The sequence below is a fragment of the Rhinolophus hipposideros genome (assembly GCF_964194185.1).
Source record: "Rhinolophus hipposideros genome assembly, chromosome: 5".
Lineage (NCBI taxonomy): Eukaryota > Metazoa > Chordata > Mammalia > Chiroptera > Rhinolophidae > Rhinolophus > Rhinolophus hipposideros.
The window spans coordinates 41036219-41059873 of record NC_138051.1 but is presented as its reverse complement, the minus strand read 5'-3'; the positions used below and the strand labels follow the sequence as shown (position 1 = coordinate 41059873).

Below are 23655 nucleotides of genomic sequence, written 5' to 3'. Positions count from 1 at the left end.
CCCATGACAAATGCCCTTTCTTTGAACTTCTGGAGCCTATTTTTTACTGATTGCACCATATGGTCTTGTCCTCTAATTGTTGGTATTTGTATATGTCCTGGTCTGGTCTCTCCAACTAGACTGAAACATTCAAGGATCAAATCTTCTTAATTTTCTATACCCCTCAAAGCACTGGCACAGACTGGACTCATTGTTGATGCCGACTAAGCACCTGTTATAACTTAAATTTAGAGAACCCCATTCCTTTTTATGACATATGTTGAGAGACCTAGTCCCACAGGTAAGAACTAATCAGTGACTGTTGGAAACTGAGAACCTTCCATTTTGGGAGAACCCTGCAAAACCCTAGGGATTTTCTTGACTTTACTGATGATGAAAGGAGGGCCTGACTTAACATTTCTAAATGAGACACATGTCTAGCTTCTTCAGAGCTTGCTGATCCCTCTCCGTGTAACTGGGCTCAGAGAGCCTTCTAACTAACACAGGATGGCACCTCTTGCCAACCTCCTCCTTCTCCCAAATAATCTGATATCATCTCCAGGCTGTGCAGTGGCCTCATCAGCAAAGGAAGGTTAAAGCTAATAGCAGCTATGCCAAGACAGCTTGGAATTAATTCACTGTGATGGGGAACATCACAGTCTGCCACAGCTGAGAATTGCTTCCTCCAGAATGAATTAAGCAAATCGAGAAAAATATCAGTGGCTTCCCAGCAATCCAATGAAATCAAAGACTGTTTCAAATGCCCTGGTCCTTAGCATGTGGAGACAGATTGTGGTTCCTGTGCCTGGAGTGTTTTCCCCACCTCTTTACCTCGCTTATTTCTTACTTGCCTGGAGGTGTTGGCTTAATTGTCCCTTCCTCAGACTAGCCAGGGGTCTGGACAGAACACACCAATCACACCCTGTATTCTTCTCTGCTGCCTTCAACACAATCGTAATTCAGTAACTATCTGTGTGTCCCTGCTGTCATCCCCTGTAGAAGGTAAGATCCATGTGTGTAGGGACTGAGAACGTCTTCTTGACTGCTACATCCCTGGTATTTAACACAGGGCCTGCCCCCGAGAAAGCACGCACAAATATTGATGTTGAATGAATAAACAGATAGACCCATTCGCTGAAGGGCTTTCCTGACCTGGTTTTAGGTGCTTTACCAATGATCCCACTTTTACGACTGTTCCTGAAGCTTCATGGCCCAGCACCATTGGCTTTTTCACAATAAAATCCCCAATTCGACCATGCTGCCAGTAGTGGACATCTGAGCCGCAGATTCCAACGGAATGCATCTTCAGCAGCACCTCTGATAAGAGAAAGCAGAAGGAGAAAACAAGGAGGGAGGGAATGACCTCCCTGAGGCACACTGGCAATTCTCCTCTGTATGAAGGAGAGGGCTTAGTTTCAAAGGCCAAGTAAAAAATTCAGACCAGAGGAAAATAAGCTAAACAGCAACCCAGATTAGTCTTGCATAGCAAGAAAGCTTCCACAGAGCAAAATAACACCATGTGAGGGTTAATTCAATATGTCAACTTGGCTAGGCCATTGTGCCCAGTTGTTTGGTCAAACACTAGATGTTGCTCTGAAGGTATTTCTCAGACGTGATTTAACATTTAAGTGCTCCCATGTTCACCAAAGCATTAGTTACAATAGACAAGATATGGAAACAACCTAAGTGTCCATCAATGGATAAATGGATAAATAAAATGTGGCATATATATATATATATATATATATATATATATATATATATATATATATATATATTTATAAACAGAATATTACTCAGCCATAAAAAAAAGAAATCTTGCCATTTGGGACAACATTGATGGACCTTGAGGGTGTTATGCTAAGTGTAATTAATCAGACAGAGAAAGATAAATACCATATGATCTCACTAATATATAATATCTTAAAAAAAAAAAAAAAAGCCAAGCTCACAGGTATGGAGAACAGATTGGTGGTTGCCAAAGGATGGGGGTGGGGGTAGGGGGTGGTGGATGAAATGGGTGAAGAGGGTCAAACTTCCAGTTATAAAATATGTAAATCATGGGGATATAATGTACAGCATCGTGACTAGCTAATAAAACTGTACTGTATATTTGACAGCTGTTAAGCGTAGAAATCTTAAAAGTTCTCATCACAAGAAAAAAATTTTGTCACTATGTAAGGTGATGGATATTAACTAGATTTATTGTGATCATTTCATAATTTATACAAATATCAAATCATTATGTTATACACCTAAAACTAATATAATGTTGTGTGCCAATTATACCCCAATTAAAACACATTTAAATTATTAGACTTTGAGTGAAACAGATCCCCCTCCATAATGTGGATAAGCTTCATCCAATCAGTTGAAGTCCTTGAAAGACAGGACTGAGGTTTCCTGAAGGATTTCTCGCCCTCAATACTGTGACATCCATTTTTATCTGAATTTCCAGACTGCTGGTCAGCCCTGTAAGTTTCAGACTTGCCAGTCTCCACAATCATGTGCAGCAATGCCTTAAATTTCCCTCCTGTCCTCTCTCTACATACATATATAATAAATCTGTATATTAATACATCTATAATGATAAATCTCAATTCTGTTTCTCTGGACACCTCTAACACACTGCATAAACAAGGAATTAGTAGGAAGAAATGTATCAAACACATAAGAGAAGAAAACTTTTCTAGGAGATAACTATATCCAGACAGTTAATGTGCTGTGCCTCATTTTTATCTGCTCACGTAAGGGAGGCTGGTAGAATCTAGGCTTGGCAACACTTTGTGAGTTCTCACGCTGCATTTTCACGCCTGATGTTTTGCTAAAAAGTGCAGTGTTCATTTAAACCACCCAAAGATTTCAACTGGTATTTTCCCTTCACAGTTTTGAATATAGTGAGATTTGATAGTATTGTTGTTGTCAGTTTTCCAAGTTTAAAATAATGATGCTACTGGAGCCGTTTGCTGAAATAAGTCCTAAAGGATTACTGGCATACTCCGACTCAGATGACCGTCTTACAAGTATCTCCCTGAGAAAAAGCTCTGCCTTAGGAAGACAAAGAGACCCAAATCTCTGCTATGCATTCAGGTGTCTTACACACTGCCCTTGCCACAAACATGGGCAATCCCCCAGGGGCTGCTCTCCAGAACTTTCTCCATCTTTGGTTTTGGTGAACAGTGAAAGAAATGACAGGGCGAATTCTGAGATCAAAGTTAGGGAAAAGTCATTTGAGTTATGTAAATTGTCTGAGTTTCCTCTCTTAAAGATACCAATTTGTAATTAGAGGTTAAATTTGACTTGTTGGAACTCTAACTGAAATTTTACCATCATTTCCCTTTTCAATTCAAGGACACCAAGAGACAAGAAAGTGAAGGCAGAATGCTGCTTCAGAGAGGACCCTTTGAGTCCAGGTAGCCCTTGTTTGGCCACCTCTGGAATCAACACCAACTTTTCACGACACAGTGAGCTACCTATTTCACTTCTCTGAATATGTTATCATATTGGAAAACACATAAGCCCTAGATATACATTACTTGCTAAATATTGATAGAAACAACTCTTGTCTGTATTCTTATAACTATAAATCAATAACCCAAATGACCTTTGAGTAAGAAAGCTCTGAAGGCTACAGGAAAGCTGCCTTCAATCTGATGTTCACACAGAAGGTCCAGTTGTGGGGGAAGGCGGGACAGCACATCCCTAACTCATCAAGGACAGAAAGGGGACCTGAGAGGCTGTGTGTGCGATGAGCTCTCTATAGACATGGCCCGTTGCTCCCAGCCTCACTTCAGGGTCCTGCAGGTCATGAAGTGGGACTCCAGGGATGGAATGGACTTGAAAACTGTCAGCAGGGATCTGCCTTAGCCAATAGGGTGACATGACCTCCCCATGTACAGAAACCACCAGGAAATGTGTGTGCTAACTCAGCTGCAGGCTTGCCCAGTGAGAGACCAGAAGGAATGGAGTAAATGTGGCAGGAACCCTGCCCCAGTGTGCTCACCCACTTTCTGTACCTGGTTGATCAGGACAGTGGGGCAGGGATCCATGTAGCCCCTCACATCCCACTGCACAGAAGGTCCTGGTCTTCCTGGCATAATGCTTCCTTTTCTAACTAAAAGATTAAGTTCTGTAGACTCACTCTTTTTCAAAGTTTGGGTTAGGGTTAGGACATGATATGGCCACCCAAATAGCAGCTTATAATGAGTGGTCAGAGTGACCTAACTCTGTTATTAGGTCAAAAAAATAACAATTCTGCCTTTGGTTCATAAATTGAAGACATTTTATGCCCAAAATTCTTTGGGACAAGCCAGCAGTCTCATATGTAACTATTCTCATTCTATCACTGTTTCTTTTATTGTATGCAGCAGCCAAGTGGAGTCTATCCAGTCGTGCTACAGACAGTAGACTAGGTGGAAAGCCTAACAAAAGCATCGTTTTTTTGTTTGTTTTTAATGGAGCCAAAAGTAATAAATTGTAGCAGAAGAGGAGTAAGGGAGCAGTACATATGTGTCTCCAGGGGAAACAAGAGGAAACAAGAAAATGTAAGTTGAGTATTCCAAGGACCTACCATTTGGGCCTGGTTCCGGGATAGGATAGTTCTCCTAAAGGAAACAAAACAGAAAAATCATTTAGCATGCATAATAAATTTCCTTTATGAACATTTTCAATTTTTCTTTTTTTAAATTAAAGTTTTTATTTAATTTAAATAAATTCATTCAAATATTTCTTCTTAGAATTAACACAGGCTCGGGCCACACAGCCGCGGGGTGGATGCCTGAGGGGCTACACTGACTGGTGCTGGCTCTGACTTGCTGCCCTCACCCTACCCAACGGTGCACTTTGCCCAGGACTAGGAAAAAGTATGCTACGTGCACCCCCAGGCAGACAGGGTGTTGGGAGGCTTCCCTAGATCTACCTTCCCTAACAGATCCTTCGTAGTTCCTGAAAGCACACATTGTTAGACACAGATTTGTTTGGTCTGGCAAACTCGGACAAGAAAAGGACGAGGGTGTTTCCGGCAGCTGCATATAAGGGCTTTTTCCTCCAGACAGGTTGGAGAAAGTGTGTGTGCTGGTGTTCTTTTCCCTCTGCATCAACACACAGACCAACACTTGGTCCTCTCTTCCAAAACTTCCTTGTGGAGTTTTAGAGGCCCTTTGGGAACACAAAGGACCTGAATGTTTGGCCACTGTCACAGATTGAAAAAGCAATCTGAGCTATTCTGGTGTTCACAGCTATTATCATCATCATAATTATTATTATTTACCAAGCATTTTTTCCCAATGCCAACTGGCTAGGAAATTCCTGCTGACAGGACAGTGAGTGGCCAAATCCAAGTGTTCCTTTGCTTAATTTTTTGCAGGCAGCCAAGAAGAGGGAGAAGGGATGTGAAATGTTCACAGCACCTACCATGGGCCAGACAATGTGTTGGGCTTTACACACATCATGGCTCATGGTCCTGCCACAGCCCAGTCTGTAGATGAGAAATCTGAGGCTGGGAAGTTCTATAACCTGGTCAAGGTCATACCACCAGAGAGTGGATGAACCTGGGCTAAACCCAGGTGTGTCTGATTCCCAAGCCTGCCTCACTGCATTCCACTGTGACCGCAAGATGGAATATGCCTTTTCTCCTTCAGGGGTGATACAAGCAGTGATCAACCAAGTGATGAGAATGTCTGAGCTGGGCTTCGTGCAGAGTGCTCTGGGAGGAGTCACTACTCAAAGCTTGCCTCCTTCTGAAAGCTTCCGCAAGATGTTTTTATAGCTAGCAATAAATCATAATGGGTCTAGTTTGCTAACAAGACAATAATCTTGATGCCAAAGACCATGCCTTCAAACTCTTCGACACCACGTACAGTGTTCTGTTCCAAACCCAGTGGGCTTGTACTGGTTAAATGACCACTGTCCATAATAGTGCTTCTATGAAGGTCTGAGGCTCTCACTCCTCTCAGATTACCAGCCCTTCCCCTCGGAAGTAGCTCAATGCTAATTTGAACTTCTTGTCTCCAGTGAAACAAAGCCCAAGGTGATCGTGCCAATGCTGATTAGCTAACACTGACTACCATCTTTGTGTCAATCCTGAGCTGAGTGCTACACATGCGTCACCTTGTTTAATCCTCACCACAGCCCTATGTGGTCCTACCACTCACTGTCCATCCCCAACAGGGCAGTCTTGCCACTGTCTCGAAAGGCAGTGTTGCTACAGCCCATCCCCCGGGGTGACCTGCCTTGCCCCAACGAATCATAGGGTGTTTCCCTTTCCTAGATAGGGAATCAAGAGTCCGTCCTCACTGATACCCCCTTGAGATATATCCTTTCTAATAGGTCACAATTTGATCCTCAAAATTAAAAAAAAAAATAAGGCCAACTAACCTTTTTTTGTAACAAAGGTTGGCCCCCCAATACCAAATAGGGGAAGGAGAGGTGTGGCCCCTTAATGGGACCCTAAACTATACAACAATTCTACAACTCAGCCTCTTTTGCAAATGTCTTAGAAAATGGTCAGAGTCCTTATATACAAGTATTTTTCTATTTGAGGGGCAGTAGAGATTTATGCAAAAAGTGTGAACTTAACCCTACTAATGAGGCACTTACTGATCCCCAAATGCTCACTGAACCACCCCCAGCCCCAGGGACCCCAGAGGAGGCCTTTTTGCTGCCTTCTTCACTACCCAGGGTCCCCAGCACAACCACTGGCCCCTGCTTCTCCTGCCTCTAAAGCTGCTCTAACAATTAAGCTCTTGCCCCTGACTGAAAACGGCAGGAGAATTTGGCCCCCAACTAATACACAGACCATTCTCCCTCATTGAGCTCAGTTAAATTAAAGCTGACTTTGGGAACTATTCAGACAATCAGAACAAATATGTAGATGCTTTCCAACACCTTACTTTAGCATATGAATTGACCTGGAAAGATGTGACTGACCATAGTTCTGGGACAAACTGTGTCAGACGTTGAACGGGAAAAGGTAACTAAGGAGGCCAGAAAATTTGCCAACAATTTACATCAATCTGATGAAAAATACCATATAGGAGAAACCCCAAACTGTGGTCCCACCCATGGACCATGAGTGGGATTACAATAGCAATTCCCAAAAGTGGGAGAGAAACCATTTCTTACTCTGTGGTAAGGCGGGACTCAAAGTAGGCCATCAAAAAGCCATTTATTATTCTAAGGTGTCTGCCATTAGCCAGGGCCTGGATGAAAATCCTATTACCTTCTTGGAAAGGCCGAGGGAAGCTCTCATTATATATACTAACCTAGATCTAGAGTCTTACAAGGGACAAGTAATATAAAAGGACAAATTTCCAACCCAATCTGCTTCTGACTTTACGAGAAAGGTACAAAAGCTTCTCCTGAGCCCTGGGGTTTCCTTGGACGAAATGCTGACCACAGTCAATGTGGTCTTTTACAACCGACCAAGAAAGGGAGGCCAGGGCTCAGGAAGAGGAGGAACGGAAGGAGGCCGGCACGCCCAAGTTTTAGCCGTGCTTGCTTGCAGGACATTCAGTCACATCCTGCAGGCCCTGCATGGCTTGCTCCAAAAGACACTAAGTGTCACGTGTGCCGAGATGCAGGGCATTGGGCAAAGGAGTTTCCTAATCATAAGTCTTCTCAAATGCCCTGCTACAAATGCAGGACTGCAGGCCATTGCGCAGCCCTCCACCCTGGGCCAAAGAGCCCCCGGGCCTAAGGCTGCAACTTGCAGATGGTAACTCAGGACTCTAGCTGCCTGCCTCAGTTGGCCCCACCTCAAGAGGTCACCATTACTGGGCTGGAGCCTAGAGTACGCATGAATGTGGCAGGTAGGACAATAACCTTTTCACTGGATACTGGAGCCACCTACTCAGTCCTTACTGCCTTCTCCAGACTCCTTTCCTCCCAAACTTTTACTGTCCTGGGTGTGGCGGGAAAGCTCACCACTAAGAATTTCATTCCTCCTTTGGGCTGTCTCTGGGAAGGATATTATTTCATTCATTCCTTTCTTGTAGTCCCTGAATGCCCAACTCCCCTCCTTGGGAGGGACCTTCTCCAATTGTTAGGAATCAAAATAGTTTAGTTATAGGAGAAAATCCTGTCCTAAGACCACCCCTCCAAATGTTACTTATGCACACTGAAGACCATCTGAATACTCTCACCCCTACATGGGAGAGTCAAATTGACCCAGCAGTCTGGGACACTGAGATTCCTGGCCGGACTAAAATCCCGTCTTCATTAGTCTTACGGATCCCTCACCGTTTCCCGCTCCCAGAAGCAGTACCCTCTAAGGCCTGAGGCAAGGGCTGGGCTTCATCTTATAATTTCTAAGTTTCTTTCTTCTGGACTACTTAAACTCATTAGTTCTCCTTGTAGGTAACACTCCGTATTAGTAGACAGGAAAAAGGACAACTCCTATAAAATAACTGGACTCATTAGCTAGACTCGCCCTCCCAAATTGAAGGGCATTAGACCTCCCTACAGCCTCAGCAGGGGGAGCAGGCCTGTGTCTTAAGGAACAGTGTTGCTTCTATGTTAACAAATCAAAACAAATCCAACAGAACATTCAGAGCATCCTTGAATCCTTATATAGGATCAGGACCTCAGCCTTTCTGGGAATCAAATTCATGGCTCATGTCTTCTTCTCTTTGCAACCCCATTATAAATATAATCAACTTATTAACTAAATTTACCTCTTCTAGAATAGAGGCTATAAAGGCTACAAATGATCATCATGAACAACAATCCACCCCTGGGACCCCAAGCTCCAGACATCTATCATGGGCCAATGGAGGGACACTTCCCTCTGCCTGCTCCAAGCAATAGTTAGCAAGCAGATGGAACCCAATGAAGTCTCAACGTCCCTTTACAGCTGTTAGCAGCCAGAGTGGTCATCGCCACAAAGTCCCCAAGGATTTGGGTTCCTAATGCTTGAGGGAGGAAATGTTAAGTAGAAGTTAAAAAATGTAGGAGGAGTGGGAGGGGGCCTACAGAAAAAGCTCTTAATTAGCTGTTTTTACAACAACAGATAAGAGGTAGTCTGGAGTAAGATAAGGATCTGAGTCAACAGACCTCCACCCATCTGAGATCACACCTTTCCATGGAAGAGTATGTGTGGGGACGGAGCCCCAGAAAGCAGTTTCCAGGCTCTTGGCCTCACATAGAAAGGTGCTGGCTCAGGTAGTAAATGGCCATCAACTGTGATTGGCTGGCCATCAGCTGTGGCTAGTTGGCTGTCAGCTGTAACCAGTGAGCTATTGGCCCTTGATATAGCTGCCGCGGCTGTGCTGGTTGGTGAGTCGAGGGAAGTCAAGGAGAGTCAAGGAGAGGCGGAGTGTGGATTGCAGATTGCAGAGAAGCAGATTGCTAGCAAGTGAGATTGTTTGGCAGAGACAAGTGGATGGCAGGTTGCAGATAGTGTGGCTCCTGCCTCCTGTGTTTCTAACCCAGCTGCCAGTTCACCATGTCCTGCGTTCTTATGTGGGGAGCGGGAGCTGAGACCCCGCAGGCCACCCTGCACGACAAATGGCGCAGCAAGCAGGGTCCCCCGCATGACAGCATGCATCACAATTTCCCGCTAAATCAATATGTAGTAACTTCCTCACATCACCTTGAAACAGGAGCTCTTTCTCGGGCTGACCCGGTGGCTCAGGTTGTTGGAGTGCCATGACAGGGAGCGCCATGACAGGGAGCTGAGTCCTACACAACAAGACTGAGAAACAACGGGAGGGAGGCAGAAGAAGGGAGAAAAAAAAGCTCTTTCGTCCTTTTCCTTTTTGTGGCATCTCTCTCGCCCATGTGTTTTCTCTCCCACTCCCCCTGTTTCTCTCACCCTTTCTCTCTTCCTCTCTCCCCCACCTCGGGTAAGCCCATTCTCTTCCCTGAGAATGTGTCACTAATAAACCCTGCTTGCATATTAATCAGCTTGCTGACTGTTGATTCTTCACTGCATTGGCAAGAAGAACCGAGACTCCCATAACAGTACTTTCTATTACTATCCCATTTTTGACATGATGAGGCTGCGGACGGTGAGATTTAGCAACCTGCTTATGGTAACACTAAGGTAGTAAATGGTGGAGCTGCATCCAAAGCAGCCTCATATGGGCAGAGGGGCTCAAGGCAGTTTTTCATCTCTTAATAATTTAAATTCGCTGTTAGGTTTCAGAGACCTAACCTTGATAGACCCACGCCTGCAATAAAAAACAGGGCTGAAATGTTAGTCTCAGAGACCCTGACCTATAGAAGTAGCCATGTCTGCAAGAAAGCAGATGGAGCCAGGCTTGCAATAACAGAAAAGACCAAACACGGCTGCCGGCCTGTAGGAAGTCAGCATTTGCTGTTCAAACAACGCCTCCCTGCCAGCACAGACCCTTTAAAACCCTCCTTACTCCCTCCATCGGGGCTGCAATCTCTAGATTCAGCCTGGGCTCTAGCTATCTTTGCTCAGTTTGAGAAACTTTCTCTTTTACAAAAAAAACTTGAACTTGCCTTACTGCGCATTCGTTTATTGGCCGACCTATCACTGGCTACATCAGGAAGGAAGGAAGGAAGGTGGGAGGGAGGGAGGGAAGGAAGGAAGGAAGGAAGGAAGGAAGGAAGGAAGGAAGGAAAGAAGGAAGGAAGGAAAGAAAAAAGGAGGGAAGGAAGGAGGAAAGAAAGGAAGGAAGAAAAAAGGAAACAAAAAAGGAAACAAGGAAGGAAGAAGTAGGGAATCCATTTAGAAACTGGCAACTCAGGATAGCTGTCACCAAAATTTTTCTCAAAGAAGTTGCTGGGCCCACATCTGAGGCCCAGCATCAGGGCTGCTGTGTAGCTGTTTCTGTTATACTGGGTGAAATTTTAAACTGCAGGTTAAAACAGGCCTTTATTTCAAACATGGAACAGCACCCCACCCTCCCTGCTAAAGGCATTAGTAGGCAACTTCCCAGGCACTGAGATTCTCTCAGCATTATCTTCATAGCTTGCCTCCCACTAGGCCAGGACTGAATACCCCGCTGGGGGTGGAGAGGGATTAAGATTCCAGCTCAGAGCAACTGTTGGGCACGCCAAGTACGCCCCCTGCGTCAGTAGAGATTACTACGGTAAATATTTGCTGGAGTCCAGAGTGCACCAGCTTTGACCGCACCACAGGTGCAAAGCTGCAGTGACTTTCCCAGACACAAGAGGGTGCTGTGCTGATAGCTTGGTTTTCCCTTGGTAGAACATTACGGATAATTTAAATAACCTCTCCCCACAAACCAACTTTCTTTTTCCCTTGTCCTGGTTCTTGCTGACTTTAATCACCCTTACAATTCAGCTTGGCTCCTGACTCCCCTCTCTGCAGGAGACATGCCACCTGAGCAGAAGACCATGTTAAAATCAGCCCTTAAGTTTATAAATATTATCCTAAGCTCGGCGGTGGAGCTCACAATGTTTCAGAAAGTTATCATAGCATGGTTACTAAAAAAACCCTTGCTTTTCCTTTGTGGTTCCTTCTATGACGTTGGTTACAATCCTGTTTACTTAATCTCTTTTAATGTCTCAGATTCCAGTGGTGATATTCTTTCATTTATCCCATTTCTCATTTACCAAAAGTTTCTTAGCTACTCTGAGATCTCGAACTTTCAGTTTTATCCCCATGGCCCAATCAGGCATATGCGTGCATAGTGAAGGTTTCCTTAACAAGATTTCTTATCTGCAAGTGACAGTAACAAGGAGATAAAGAGGAGTTGAGTAACTGCTCTTTATTGTAGTTATATCAGTTTTCCAGCATTTTTCGCTTCAAGTCACAAATATTTCACATACATATTCTCCCTTCTATCCCCTTAAGGTCTTCCTGCACCCACCCCCCCCAACTCTGAATAAATCATGGAAATACTTCAGGAAAAACTGGAAACATGGAATCATCTCAGGTGCTTCTAGCATCCTAAATGTTATCTAGCCTTTCCTAAATATAGTTTCTCCAATTAGCCTAAATATATTATTTCCTAAATATGTCCTAATGGCCCCGTTTCCTCTACTGCCACCTGCACATCTTGGGTGCATGCCCTCAGTACATCTTGCATGGGCTGTAGCCCTGGCGTCCACATGAGAAGAATTGGTGGGAGATGCCTTTTCCCTCCTCCAGACATCCTGAATGGTGCCGTGTTGAGGAACTCAGACTCTGGAATCGCCTGCCCATGTACAAACCCAGGCTCCCCTTCACCAGTCGTGTGACTTCTGGGTGATTGCATAACCTCTATTTACTCTCAATTTCCTGTCTGTATAATAAAGATAATCATAAAAGAGAGAGCCCGACTCAGAGTAAATAAGTTAGCTCTTATTACAAAAGAAATAAAATCAAAGTTCTTTTTCTATAATTAGCTCACAGTATGCTTGAACCAACTCTGGACAACCTTGTCCTTTTCCTTTTGAAAGGGTCAAGTTTTTCAATTGTTTTGGAGAAAAGTTGTATTTCCCTTGTTTTCATGCCAATGTTAGGTAGAAGTTAGAAAATGGAGGAGGAGGAGGGTTGGGAGGGAGTCCATAGTGACTACAGAAAAACCTTATAACTTGCTTTAATTGCCTCCAGCCACGTACTGTTTCCTCGAAAATAAGACCTAGCCGGATAATCAGCTCTAATGCATCTTTTGGAGCAAAAATTAATATAAGACCCAGTCTTATTTTACTATAAGATCGGGTCTTATATAATGTAATGTAAGACCCAGTCTTATATTAATTTTTGCTCCAAAAGGCACATTAGAGCTGATTATCCAGCTATGTCTTATTTTCGGGGAAACGGTATCTATTTTTACAACAGATGACAAGAGGTGGTCTGGAGGAAGATAAGGATCTGAGTCAACAGACCTCCACCCCCCTGAGGTCACTTCCTTCCGTGGAAGAGCATGCATTTTCCTGCCAAATCCGTATGTAACTCCCTCAACCCACCCAGCAAACTATAAATCCTTGGGACAAGGGCTCTCTCGCTGGCCCTTGAGCTCTCTGGCGCTCGCTATCTCTCCCCCTTTCTCTTTCTCACCTTGTCTAAGGCCCATTTTCTTCCCTGAGAATGTATCACCAATATTGGGGACCTAGGTTCCCCGCCCCCTCTCTCTCTCGCACTCTCTCTCTCTTTCTCCCATCTCAGCTAGGCTGGTTCTCTTCCCTGAGAATGTATCACTAATAAGCCTTGCTTGCATATTAATCAGCTTGCTGACCTTTGATTCTTCACTGAGTTGGCAATAAGAACAGAGACTCCTGTAACACCAAAGTAAGAGAACTTGCCTGCTCCTTAAAAGGCAAGAGAAGTAGGATAAGGAATATTTTAGGCTTGATTCTATCAGTTGTGGATAAGAGTGTAAAGCCACACCCTCTGCCTTAGAGTCAGGGACAGTAGGCAGGGCTCAGAGAAAGTGGCCATCCATGCTCCAGGTCCTCAAACCCCACCTTCACCACCTGCTCCCGCCTGCCAGGTCTCCTGTCAACCAGTGGCTGGCTGCCCTGCACACTTAAGGAGAGTAGACCAGGGGACCTTATTTTTGCTTCCCTCCCTCCTCAATTTTCCTCCTCCCTTGAGTGCTTGAAGGGTGTTTTGAGGGAGGGAGGAAAATCCAAAGGTTTCCCAGTTAATCATTTAGTCATAAGACACTTTGTTCTTGGCATTGGTCTTGGCAAATGGGCTCGAAGTAGAAGGGTCAGACACTTTCCCAAAGTCCACTTAGCTGGTCTCCAGCCCAGGCTCTCAGGGCTCCAACCCTACTTCCCTCTGTAAGTCTCCTGAATTCTCAAACCCACTCTGTGTTTACTTGCTCATCTCCTGGGGGCCATTTCTCCACTAGCTGATCCCTCTCCTTCAAGGTCCCACATGAGGTGGGAAGTGAGGGGAAAGGAAGCATCTGGGATGACTTCCTAATTCCTGTGGGAGCTCAGGGAGATTTAAGTTTGGATGTGTTGGGATTGCAGTGTGTGGGGACGTCCAGGTGGGGAGGGCTGACAGGTGGTTATATTCCTAGCACTGGTGATCAGACCTGGGTCAGGGATAGAGAATCAAAAGCATGAACCATATAAACACAGAATGAAACAAGAAGCCTTATCTGTCCTCACCAGGCTGGGAAGGTGATCCCTTCCTCTCCTTTGAGCTTCCCCAGCACCTAGAACTCAATCCATATAGGATGGTTAAAGGATTATTTAATTCTCAGCTGTGTTAACTAAATAAACTAAAACTAAAAATTTCCTCCTAATTCAAAACATAAGAACATAACCATACATGAAACTATTAGATGGTCATTTTTTTAAAAGCAAAAATATAGTCTCTGAGCTTTGTTCGATGCGCTGGTCTTTAGTAACACTGAATAAGTGTTTGCTGTGTTCAGGTCTATAAAATTGAACATTTACATTTAAAAAAAACTGAGCTGAATATCACTTTGCAAAATCCGGACATATTTTCTCCAGTTAGGAGTGCTCTTAGTGTAAATCTGGTTTGAGGAAAACTGCCAACTTTAATAGCCACACTAAAAGATTTATTAAGTGGATGCCAATACTGTATATATATGAGTACGTATTTTTCCTCAATTTCTGTCATGCAATTTTAAAAGAGAAACTTTCTCCACACCCGTGATTCTAGTTTTTCCTCTCAGAATAGGGATACTTTAACCACGCCTCTTAAGCAGTACTAGGACTTATTACATAAAATGTTAAAATCCTACTTGTGGTATTACTTTTCCTGATTTTAGAGGAAAATGTTAGCCTTGTTCCTCTTGGTCTTTTGCTGACAAAGGCACTGCCCTTCCACAGCAGTTGACAGAGATGGCAGTATTTATTTGCTGAATTTAATTTCCTGTTGTTTATCTAGTTTGGGTTTTGTTTTAATGTTGAAACATAACTAAGATAAAGAGAAGGAAGGTATTTCTTTGGACTATTTGCTACTACCCAATTTTCCCTTTTTCTGAAGGAGTTCTAGATTCTATTATCAGTCTCAACTGCATCTGATAACTCTGGCTCAGGTATTCGAGGTTAAGTAGCCTGCATTTCCTCACTGAGTAAATGCTGCTCCTTAAAGCCTGTCAGGACGCTTTAATTTGATCTTCTAGAAGCTGCTGGCTGTCAGCTGGTGGCGAAACTAACCAGGGAGAGACGTGATGCTCAAGACCACTTGGGCTGCCAGTGTTCAAGGCCCCCTCTTTCTACAATCCCCTTTGTACCCCAAAATCTTAACAGTGCAGTGTATATGCAAGGAAGGAGACATTTTCAATATGTTGTATTACAGATATATAATTAAATTACGTTTAAAAATAGTACAGGTTCGGGTGGGGGGTGGGAGATGAGGGTAAGGGGGATCAAATATATGGCGATGGAAGGAGAACTGACTCTGGGTGGTGAACACACAATGGGATTTATAGATGAGGTAATACAGAATTGTATACCTGAAATCTATGTAATTTTACTAACAATTGTCACCCCAATAAATTTTTTTTAAAAAGTACAGGTTCAAAGCAATTCTTTTGACCTAGGGTATAATACATTGCCTCAAAGAGCAAAACCTCAAGAAATATCTGCACGGAACACTTATTAATATTTAGACTTGATCCTGACGCATTACTTTCTCTGATCTTTATAATTAAAGATCAACCCATCATTCCAAAATTATTTTCTCTTTAACTTGTTCTCTCTTTGTATAGCTAATCATAAAACAAAAATCAGACTACACCCCTTTCATGGTATTCAGCTCCCTGGATGTGGGGGCTGGGTTGTTCCTGTTCTCCCTGTCCCCTGCTTGTGCCTGAAATCTGGTAGAGCTAGCTATCAGGAATAAGGGAGATAAAGTGTACTCAGTATGATCAATGGACTATTACTGATATGTGATGCAATATGTACCTAAATTGACAGGAGGATTTAGAAATGTTTACAGCATTTTGACCTTGCTATAATATCCAAATGCAGCGACACAAACATATTGGTCCATGGCCAACTGGGAATAAAAATAAAATTGGTCCTTCATCTCAGATGGTTTGTGAAGCCTTGTATTAATGCACACAGTACATGCGTGGAGTGCAGTGGGCACTCAGCATATTAATTCCCTTCATTTCACTTACTATTCATGTGAAACTTTAGAGCATTAAAAAACAAAGCCCCCCTGCCCCCTCCACCCTAGATAGCTTCTATGGAGAAAAACTACTTTGACTGTTTTATATCCCAACTTCATGAACTAGTAATTCAGAGAGAGAATTCATTTCCCACTTAAAAACAACTTCTGGATTTCTCAAGACTGACCAAAGAGGCTGTGGGGACAAAGCCCCAAAAAGCAGTTTCCAGGCTCTCGGCCTCACATAGAAAAGTGCTGGCTCGAGTAGTAAATGGCCGTCAACTGTAATCAGATGGCCATCAGCTGTGGCTAGTTGGCCATCAGCTGTAACCCGTAAGCCATTGGCCACTAATATAACTGCTGTGGCTACGCTAGCAAAAAGAATTGGGGGCTAGCAAGAGCGGATTGCAGAGAGGCGGATCCCGCCGGAGAGAATATATTGGTTTGACTCCCCTATCTATGGCTCTGTGGGTGTTCCTTTTTGGCCTCACCATGTCCTGCATTCTTATGTGGGGAGCGGGGGCTGAGACCCCGCCGGACACCCCGCATGACAGAGGCATCAAGTAATTAAACTGGTAAATACAACTGAAACCAAGATTATCGGGTAGGCTGTCATTATAATAATAGGATTAAGAATTACCCAAAGAACACAAAAAAGAACAGTCTATGTTTGAAGGTCTTGGTCTTTATCCATCTCTTTTTATGCTGAGGTGGTTTAAGTGTCAGGTTCTCCTGGGCCATCTTCCTGCTTGACACATGCCATTAGCTGTGCTAGGCCTTTTTACATGTACCATCCTATCTGATGAAAGAGTGAAGAAACAAAATGGAATCACCAAGCTAACAAAATTACTTAAATCAGAATGGGCTGAAACATGAGGAATAGATTTTATATTACTTTAACTAGCCTGAGGACTTATACTTTTGAACTTTTCAGTTGTGTGCATCAATACCTGGAGATATACATGCTATAGATAACCCTCTGAAGAACTTAGGAAATAATGTTCACAAGTCCAGACTACCTGACATCCATTATCCAGACCATCAGACATCTGGAAGATTACCATCTCAGACCAATCCAGAGACTAAGAATATAGGACTTATCTTCCCAAGGATGTACATTTTACTATAAGAACTCTAAGCTTTCTTCTTTTCTTTGGAACACTCTGGGTGTTACCTGGTAGTGTCCCACCATTTGCAAATCTTAAGACCCTTGAATAAAACCTTGTCATTTAATTCTAGCAAAGTCTTCTGATTTATTTACTCTTGGATGACATTTCTGGTGTCAAGTGTGGGATCCAACTCTCCACTTCCAGTCAGGCTGTTGAATTCAAGCAAGGTACCAGGCTTGAGCCCTTTGTGCTCTGTCATTTCCCTGACAGCTCCAGGATTCCAGTGTTGGGTCCTCTTTGTTCCAAACCTCGCACCTTTGGTTCTTGGGTCTTCTAGTAAAATGTATAAAATTTGTGTTGTGCTTCTATTCTGTAAAATGGGGTGCCCTCTTTCTAAGGCTATTATGGAGGGACATCCCCATTCTGGAAACACCAGCTGGATTTATGGTTCATTCTCTACTAAGTATTTATCTCCATGGACTTCTGATACAAAGGACAATTTGAAATTACGGTGGTCACTCTGGGAACTTTTAACGTTCCAAAATTAGTACATTTATGTGCACAATTAGAGAATCTTAGAAATGGTCAACAAGCTGAATGGGAAGAATTTTTCAATCTCTAAGAAATTAAACGATTCGAAGATAACCTCTCTTCAAGAAACAAATTCAAAACTAAAGCAAATTCTGAACTAAACTAAAGAATATCTCAACTTGAACCTTTTTCTGAAACTTCCTTGGCCGATTCTTCCCCATACCTCTGGCATCTCTTTCTAAACTTTGCACTCTCTTGAGTCCATGGTGAATGTTTAATATTGCCAGAAATATTTACCGTTTGTTCCAGCTGAAACCTGGCAAGACACTAGAAAGGACTTAATAACTTTTGATCAGAAATTTGGCAAAATTGGAAGCTGAAGATTCAGAGCCTGATATGAACTTTTAAAGCCCCCTAAGCTAAAATAAAACTCTGTACTCCAAAGGAAACAAGCAAATTAGAAATGAAGTAGTTGGATGGGTAAATCAACCTATGTTATCACTTAAGTTACAACCCAATTCTATGGGGAATTGAGAACAATTGTCCTTATCTCACAAATCTTTGTGAACCCAGAAATGCAGCTCTAGAAGTAGTTCAAAGCCCACCTATCTTTATCATCCCGGATTCCTAAGACTGAAAAGAAAAAAGGAAAAAGTTTTATATCTATACACAAACAGCTATCTAAGTACCCTTGCCAAAAATCTAGCCCATACTTTCAATAAAATTAGAGATTAAGTATCTTCTCCACAAATATTAATACCATGTTTCCCCGAAAATAAGACCTAGCTGGACAATCAGCTCTAATGCGTCTTTTGGAGCAAAAATAATATAATATAATATAATATAATATAATACCGGGTCTTACATTAATTTTTGCTCCAAAAGATGCATTACAGCTGATTGTCTGGCTAGGTCTTATTTTCAGGGAAACAAGGTAGGAAAAAGTCTAACCATCTGAGTGGTTGGTTACTCCTTTCTGATTTACCACCCAACTTACAAATGCCCTCGAGCCCAAACCACTGTTCAGGCCCAGCTCTCCAGGCCAGGGAGCACGGAGCATCCAAGGCTCCTCCCTTGCTCTGGGCAAGGTGATCACTACTAAGTAGGGAAGGAGTTGAAGTTTTTCTTCCCTGCAGCCAATGCATCAAGAAAGAAAAGGGAATCCTGCCTTCTCAGTAGGCGAGAGGAAGGCGGGGTGGGGTGTTAGGTTTCCTTCTAGATAAATGAGGGATGCGTTTCAAGTGGCCCAAGTCACATTTTTCCACAGAAACCATTGTCCTGAACACTGGCCGGTTCCTGACATTACCTGAAGCAGAACGGCAGCACTGGAAAGGGTTGAAGCCCACAGTTCCTACTTCAGAACCCTTCAGAATCCTGCTTCAGATTTTAGGAATGGGCCTTTCCGCAGACAACTCCCTTTACATGAGTTCCTGAGGCACGAACCATTTTTGTTCAGTGGACTCTGTCCCTGGTCAGCCCAAATGGCCACAGCCCGCTGTGCCCAGGAAATCTTGGATTTCATTTTGGTTCTACCAGAGAGAATCCGTGTTCCCCACTCAAAGCTGCCTCAGGATTGTTGTTCTCTCTGGCTCACTACTATTATCCCAGACTCTAACCCCAAACCACTTAGTCTAATTGCCTTAAAGAAGAGGGTGGAGAGAAAGAGATAGATACCCTATTTGGTGGGGCTCCCTGTGGAGATACTGGGCAGATAACTGTGCTTGGGAAAGAATGGCAAGGGCCCAGGAGGGTCTGTGTTGGGTTGCAGCTATCTCTGAGGCAGCACAGGCCTCTTTGGTCACATCTACCTCTGTCTCTGACACTCACCTCCACCTACAGTGGACATCAAAGACTCCTCTAGGATGAGAAACTGCTGGTATCAGAGGTAGACAGCTACACCAAGACATCAACCCATCAACAAGATCAGTACACCTATGGATTGATACTGAACTCAGAATCCATTTTGTTTGTCTTTACCTGTCTGCTAATGATATTAGTTATAAAAATATTTATACTTGTTCTTTGGGTTTTTCTATATAGTCCAACTGTTTATGATTACTGAACATAATACTCTTTTTGTAGCTTATGTAAATGTTATACCAGGTGCCAAATACAGAAAAATGAGAAGGCAAAACTCCAATTGTGGTAGTCCAAAGGGCAGAAATGATCCAGAGTGTTTTTTTTCAAAATGAAGGCCATACGACCTGACCCCTTTCCACTTACCTGCCCTTCCTTTGGGGAAAATTTGGCCTCAACTCACAACACATGGTTAGGATATTGCCCCATCCCCAGTGGTCAACAAGACGACATTGATGCCGAGACTTCCTAGGAATAAGCCTTCCTAGCACTGTGAGACCACATTATCAGACCAAAAAGTTGGTCATTAATGCATCCTTTGCATTGATTTATGACCAAAAGGGGGAATTGTGGATGAAAAATGACTTTTATGGAAAGTAACCTCACAGGGTGATGTGATCATAAATTCCTAAATGGGCAGGTCAAGGTGAGCAGTCATGTCCCAAACATTTAACTTCTTTAGTAAAAGGCTTATCTTTGCCTTAAAAAAGTCCTGCCCATTGTTTCTGTGCAGCTAGGTTAACATACCTTTGAAATGCCCCCTTTCAGACCCTTCCAAAGAGTGCCCTCCAGAGAGCACACAATCTTGTTAATTATCCTATAACCTGATACCTACCTCCGTTGCTTTCTCCTACCCTCATGTAATCTTCCTCAAGTTTCCTCCTTGATTTCAAATGCATAAAAGAAACTGCAAAACTGCTATTCTCAGGAGCATTTTAGATCTTGCTCCCTGGCATATGTCGTCAGTTTGGCTCAGAAAAACTCTTGTTTTAAACATTCTCTACAGACTTGGATGTTTAAGAACCAGCTCAAGAACCAGCTCAAACAGCATCCATTTCTAGGGCCTCCTCCCTGGGCCCAGGGCTTCTCCCTGTGAGGCCTTTAGTCTCTGTGGCTTCCATCAAAGCCTTCACACTGTTTAACATCATCTGTCTGAATCCCTACAGCAGCTTGAGGGTAGGGCCTGTGTCCTCCTCCTCTCTGAGACTCCAGCCCCAGAACAGTGCTTGGCACATGGAAGGCACCCTCTCATACAGTAAATGTTTGTGGAATGAAGGACTGAGTTTGAAACCACTCTAAGCTGTGTAGAGCTGTACCACTTTCCCCTCTTCCTAATACCATCTGATGTTGGTACCAATAAGGACTAATAGTGTCACTTTAATTCAGGACCTTGGGAGGAGGCTCCAAGGTGAGTAGAGAAAGAACTGGAATGGGAGTCTGAACCTGAGTTCCTCTCTGGACTCTGTTACCCAATCAAGTCTGTCACCTTGGGCATGGAACTTTTCCTCAACTGAGGAAATGGAGAGTTGGCTCAAAGTAAGAGTTCTTAGTCTGAGGTCCACAAACCTCTAGAGAATCTATGGAGGGGCTTAAAGGAAGTCCACTCTTTGAAATTGTTGTATTCTTTGGGGAGAGGGATCACAGATTCTCCAATAGTCATGAACTGCTTGTAATTTTACTAAAAATTGTCACCCCAATAAATAAAAAAAAGTACAAAAAAAAAAAAAAAAAGAGAGAACTGCTAACCTGGATAATCTCCTGAGTCTCCCCAATCTAGATCCAGGTGATGTATGTTCTCTTTGAGGGGGAAGAAAGGGTGCCAGGGAGCGGCAGAGATGGTTGGCACCGGTCCCATATAGCCACTGCCATCCCAGTTCCATCTGAGATGGACTTTGTCAAGGGAACCCTGGCACAACCAAAGGGCTGGCTCTGCAACTCTCTAAACTTTGGCCTTATGAGCCGGGGGCAGAGGCAGGGTCTGGGCAAAGGAGACGTATACATGCTCTTAAAGGGACAAAGGAGCAGGATCAGAAAGGAAAAAGACTGGAAAGGGAACCAGATGTGGACTAAGGGAGGTAAGGAAGGTGGGAGCTGTATCGATATGGAGACTCTCAAGATTCAGAAGTCTGGCATATCTCAGGGTCCAGAAGTCTGGCATATGCACAGGGAACACCAGGAGTCCTGGTGATGGAGGCCTGTGCTGGAAGGAAAGGAGGAAGGAGCCAGCCCTTTCTGAGTGCCTATTAAGTGCTGGGTGCCCTCATTATCATGATCCTGAAGGAGGTTTTATCAGCCCCAAGCAAGAGAGATTAAATACGAGTTCTACAGTTTTAAAATGTCCCTCTGGCTCCCCTTTCTGCCCTGCACTGTCTGCCCAGAGAAGTTCTGATCATGTCCTAAATCAGGCAGCCTCCCTGGTATCTCTTCTGGAAAGCACAATGACAGAGGCTAGAATACGAATCTGGCTAGCAAAGGAGGTTTCAATCATTTCGCAACCTTCCTGGGCTCCAGCCACGTGCTAGCCTTTGGCTAGGTGCCGGGAGGCACGCGACAAGAACCCAGCTCTCAGTACCTTCGCACCAACGGACGACGGACAACCGCCAACAGCCAACCGCTGCCCTCCCCCCAACACGGTAACCCGCTGGGATCTCAGCCGCCAGGACCCGCACGATGCAGGGCCGGGGCAGGGCTGGTATTGGCGAGCTGGCGCCGCGGCCGGTGGAGCAGGGGCAGGCTAGGCAACCCACTCCCCTTCCCGTTTTACCAGGCGCAGGTCCCTGGGTCCGTGTACCACCAGAGAGAGGTTCTCGGGCTTGGTCGCCGCCATGTCGCGCGTTCCTCCCGGGTCAAAGCTGAAGGCTGCAGGACGCGTGGTGGTTCTGCCGGCTTCCCTGCGGAGGGTTTGGGGTAAAAAGGGGGAGGCAGGGCTTGGGCTATCGGCCGCAGGCGCCCGGGGGGCGGGGCTTTCTCGTCCATGACAGCCGGGGCGGGGCTAGCGGGGCGGGGCTAGCGGGGCGGGGCCGGCCTGCCAATCTCCCACCCGCGCGAGAGCCCGAGGGGCAGGTGAGGCCGCTGGGATTGGCGAAGTCCGGCCGCCGCCCCCGGCTGCCCCACACTGTTTCTGTCCGCCTGACATCCAAACATTGCTGCTTTGAAAGCACCTTGCAGAGGCAACAGCCACCAGAACAGTGTTCTCAATCTTAAGCTGCAGAAGAATGGGTATGTGCAATGTGGGGCAAATTCTCAGGACCAGCACTGAGACTCTGATAGGGTAAGTGTAGGTCCGAGGAGAGGCCCGAGGGTCTGTATTGTTAGCATTGGGAATGCTGAGGCTGCAGGTGGACTTGCAGCGGTCTACACTGTAAAGCACAGGCACTACACTGATGCAGCATGCATGTTGGCCCCGTGTCCCCAGCATCCAGCAAACTGCCTGGCACAAGTAGGAGTGAATGAGTGCAATGGTGCATTAGTGTAAAGAAGCTGTGAAATGGAATTTGTGAACCTCTTTCTTTTAACTGGCTCTGCTTCTTATGATAGAAGCAGGATTTCTGCCTAAATTCTTTCTGCAAGCCTCTCTCCCCTCAGATACAGTGAAATTTTACTCTAAAGGGAGAGAGCTGCCCTCTGGACAGGTCTAAGTCCATAACGGCCCCTCCCTCCTTTGAGGACAGTGCTGGGGGATTTCATTCCCTATCTCCTCCCCCCCCACACACACACTGCGGAATCCTTTTACCTCCTCCAGCACTTTCCCACAACCTTGGAGATGACTCCATGTGGCAGTTACTGCATGCTTCACGTATGGGACACAGCCTGTACTTTCACCGGTAATAATTCCTTCCCCAAATGCACTGGAAGCCCACTGAATCAGGCAAGGTGTCATTTCTGAAACAGAACCTGATAAACTGTTCTGTGCAGTGTAGGAGCTCAAGAAAATATTTGATGATGAATGTGGATCAAGCTCTAGAACCTCAATAATAACAAAAAGGGAAGTGTGTGGAGGGTGGGGAGGTGTTATAAGGTGTGATAAAGCAACTAGAACTTAAAAGGTGTGATAAAGCAATGGGATGGAGTTTCGCAGGGGACTTTCAGAGTTCATCATGTTCTTTGCTTTGAGACACCTCCCACAAGACTTGTCTGTACTTCCTGCACTCGGCTTCTGGG

General features: G+C 44.4%; 1 protein-coding gene across 2 annotated transcripts in view; it reads right to left on the bottom strand.

The window, feature by feature from the left end:
• Positions 1-22471, bottom strand: part of SORD (sorbitol dehydrogenase) — a 50469-nt gene extending 27998 nt beyond the window's left edge. Inside the window, exons 1-3 of one of the 2 annotated variants that reach the window (XM_081048233.1) lie at positions 22259-22471; positions 4550-4583; positions 1132-1296 (exon numbers count right to left, since the gene is read on the bottom strand). In XM_081048233.1, coding sequence (XP_080904359.1) covers positions 1132-1296; positions 4550-4583; positions 22259-22321 — 262 coding nt within the window. In that variant the 5' untranslated portion in view covers positions 22322-22471. Of the gene's footprint in view, positions 1-1131; positions 1297-4549; positions 4584-18943; positions 19092-22258 lie in introns of those variants that run through there. The other variant, XM_081048234.1, reaches the window with a different exon arrangement.
• Between the last annotated feature and the right edge of the window lie 1184 nt (positions 22472-23655).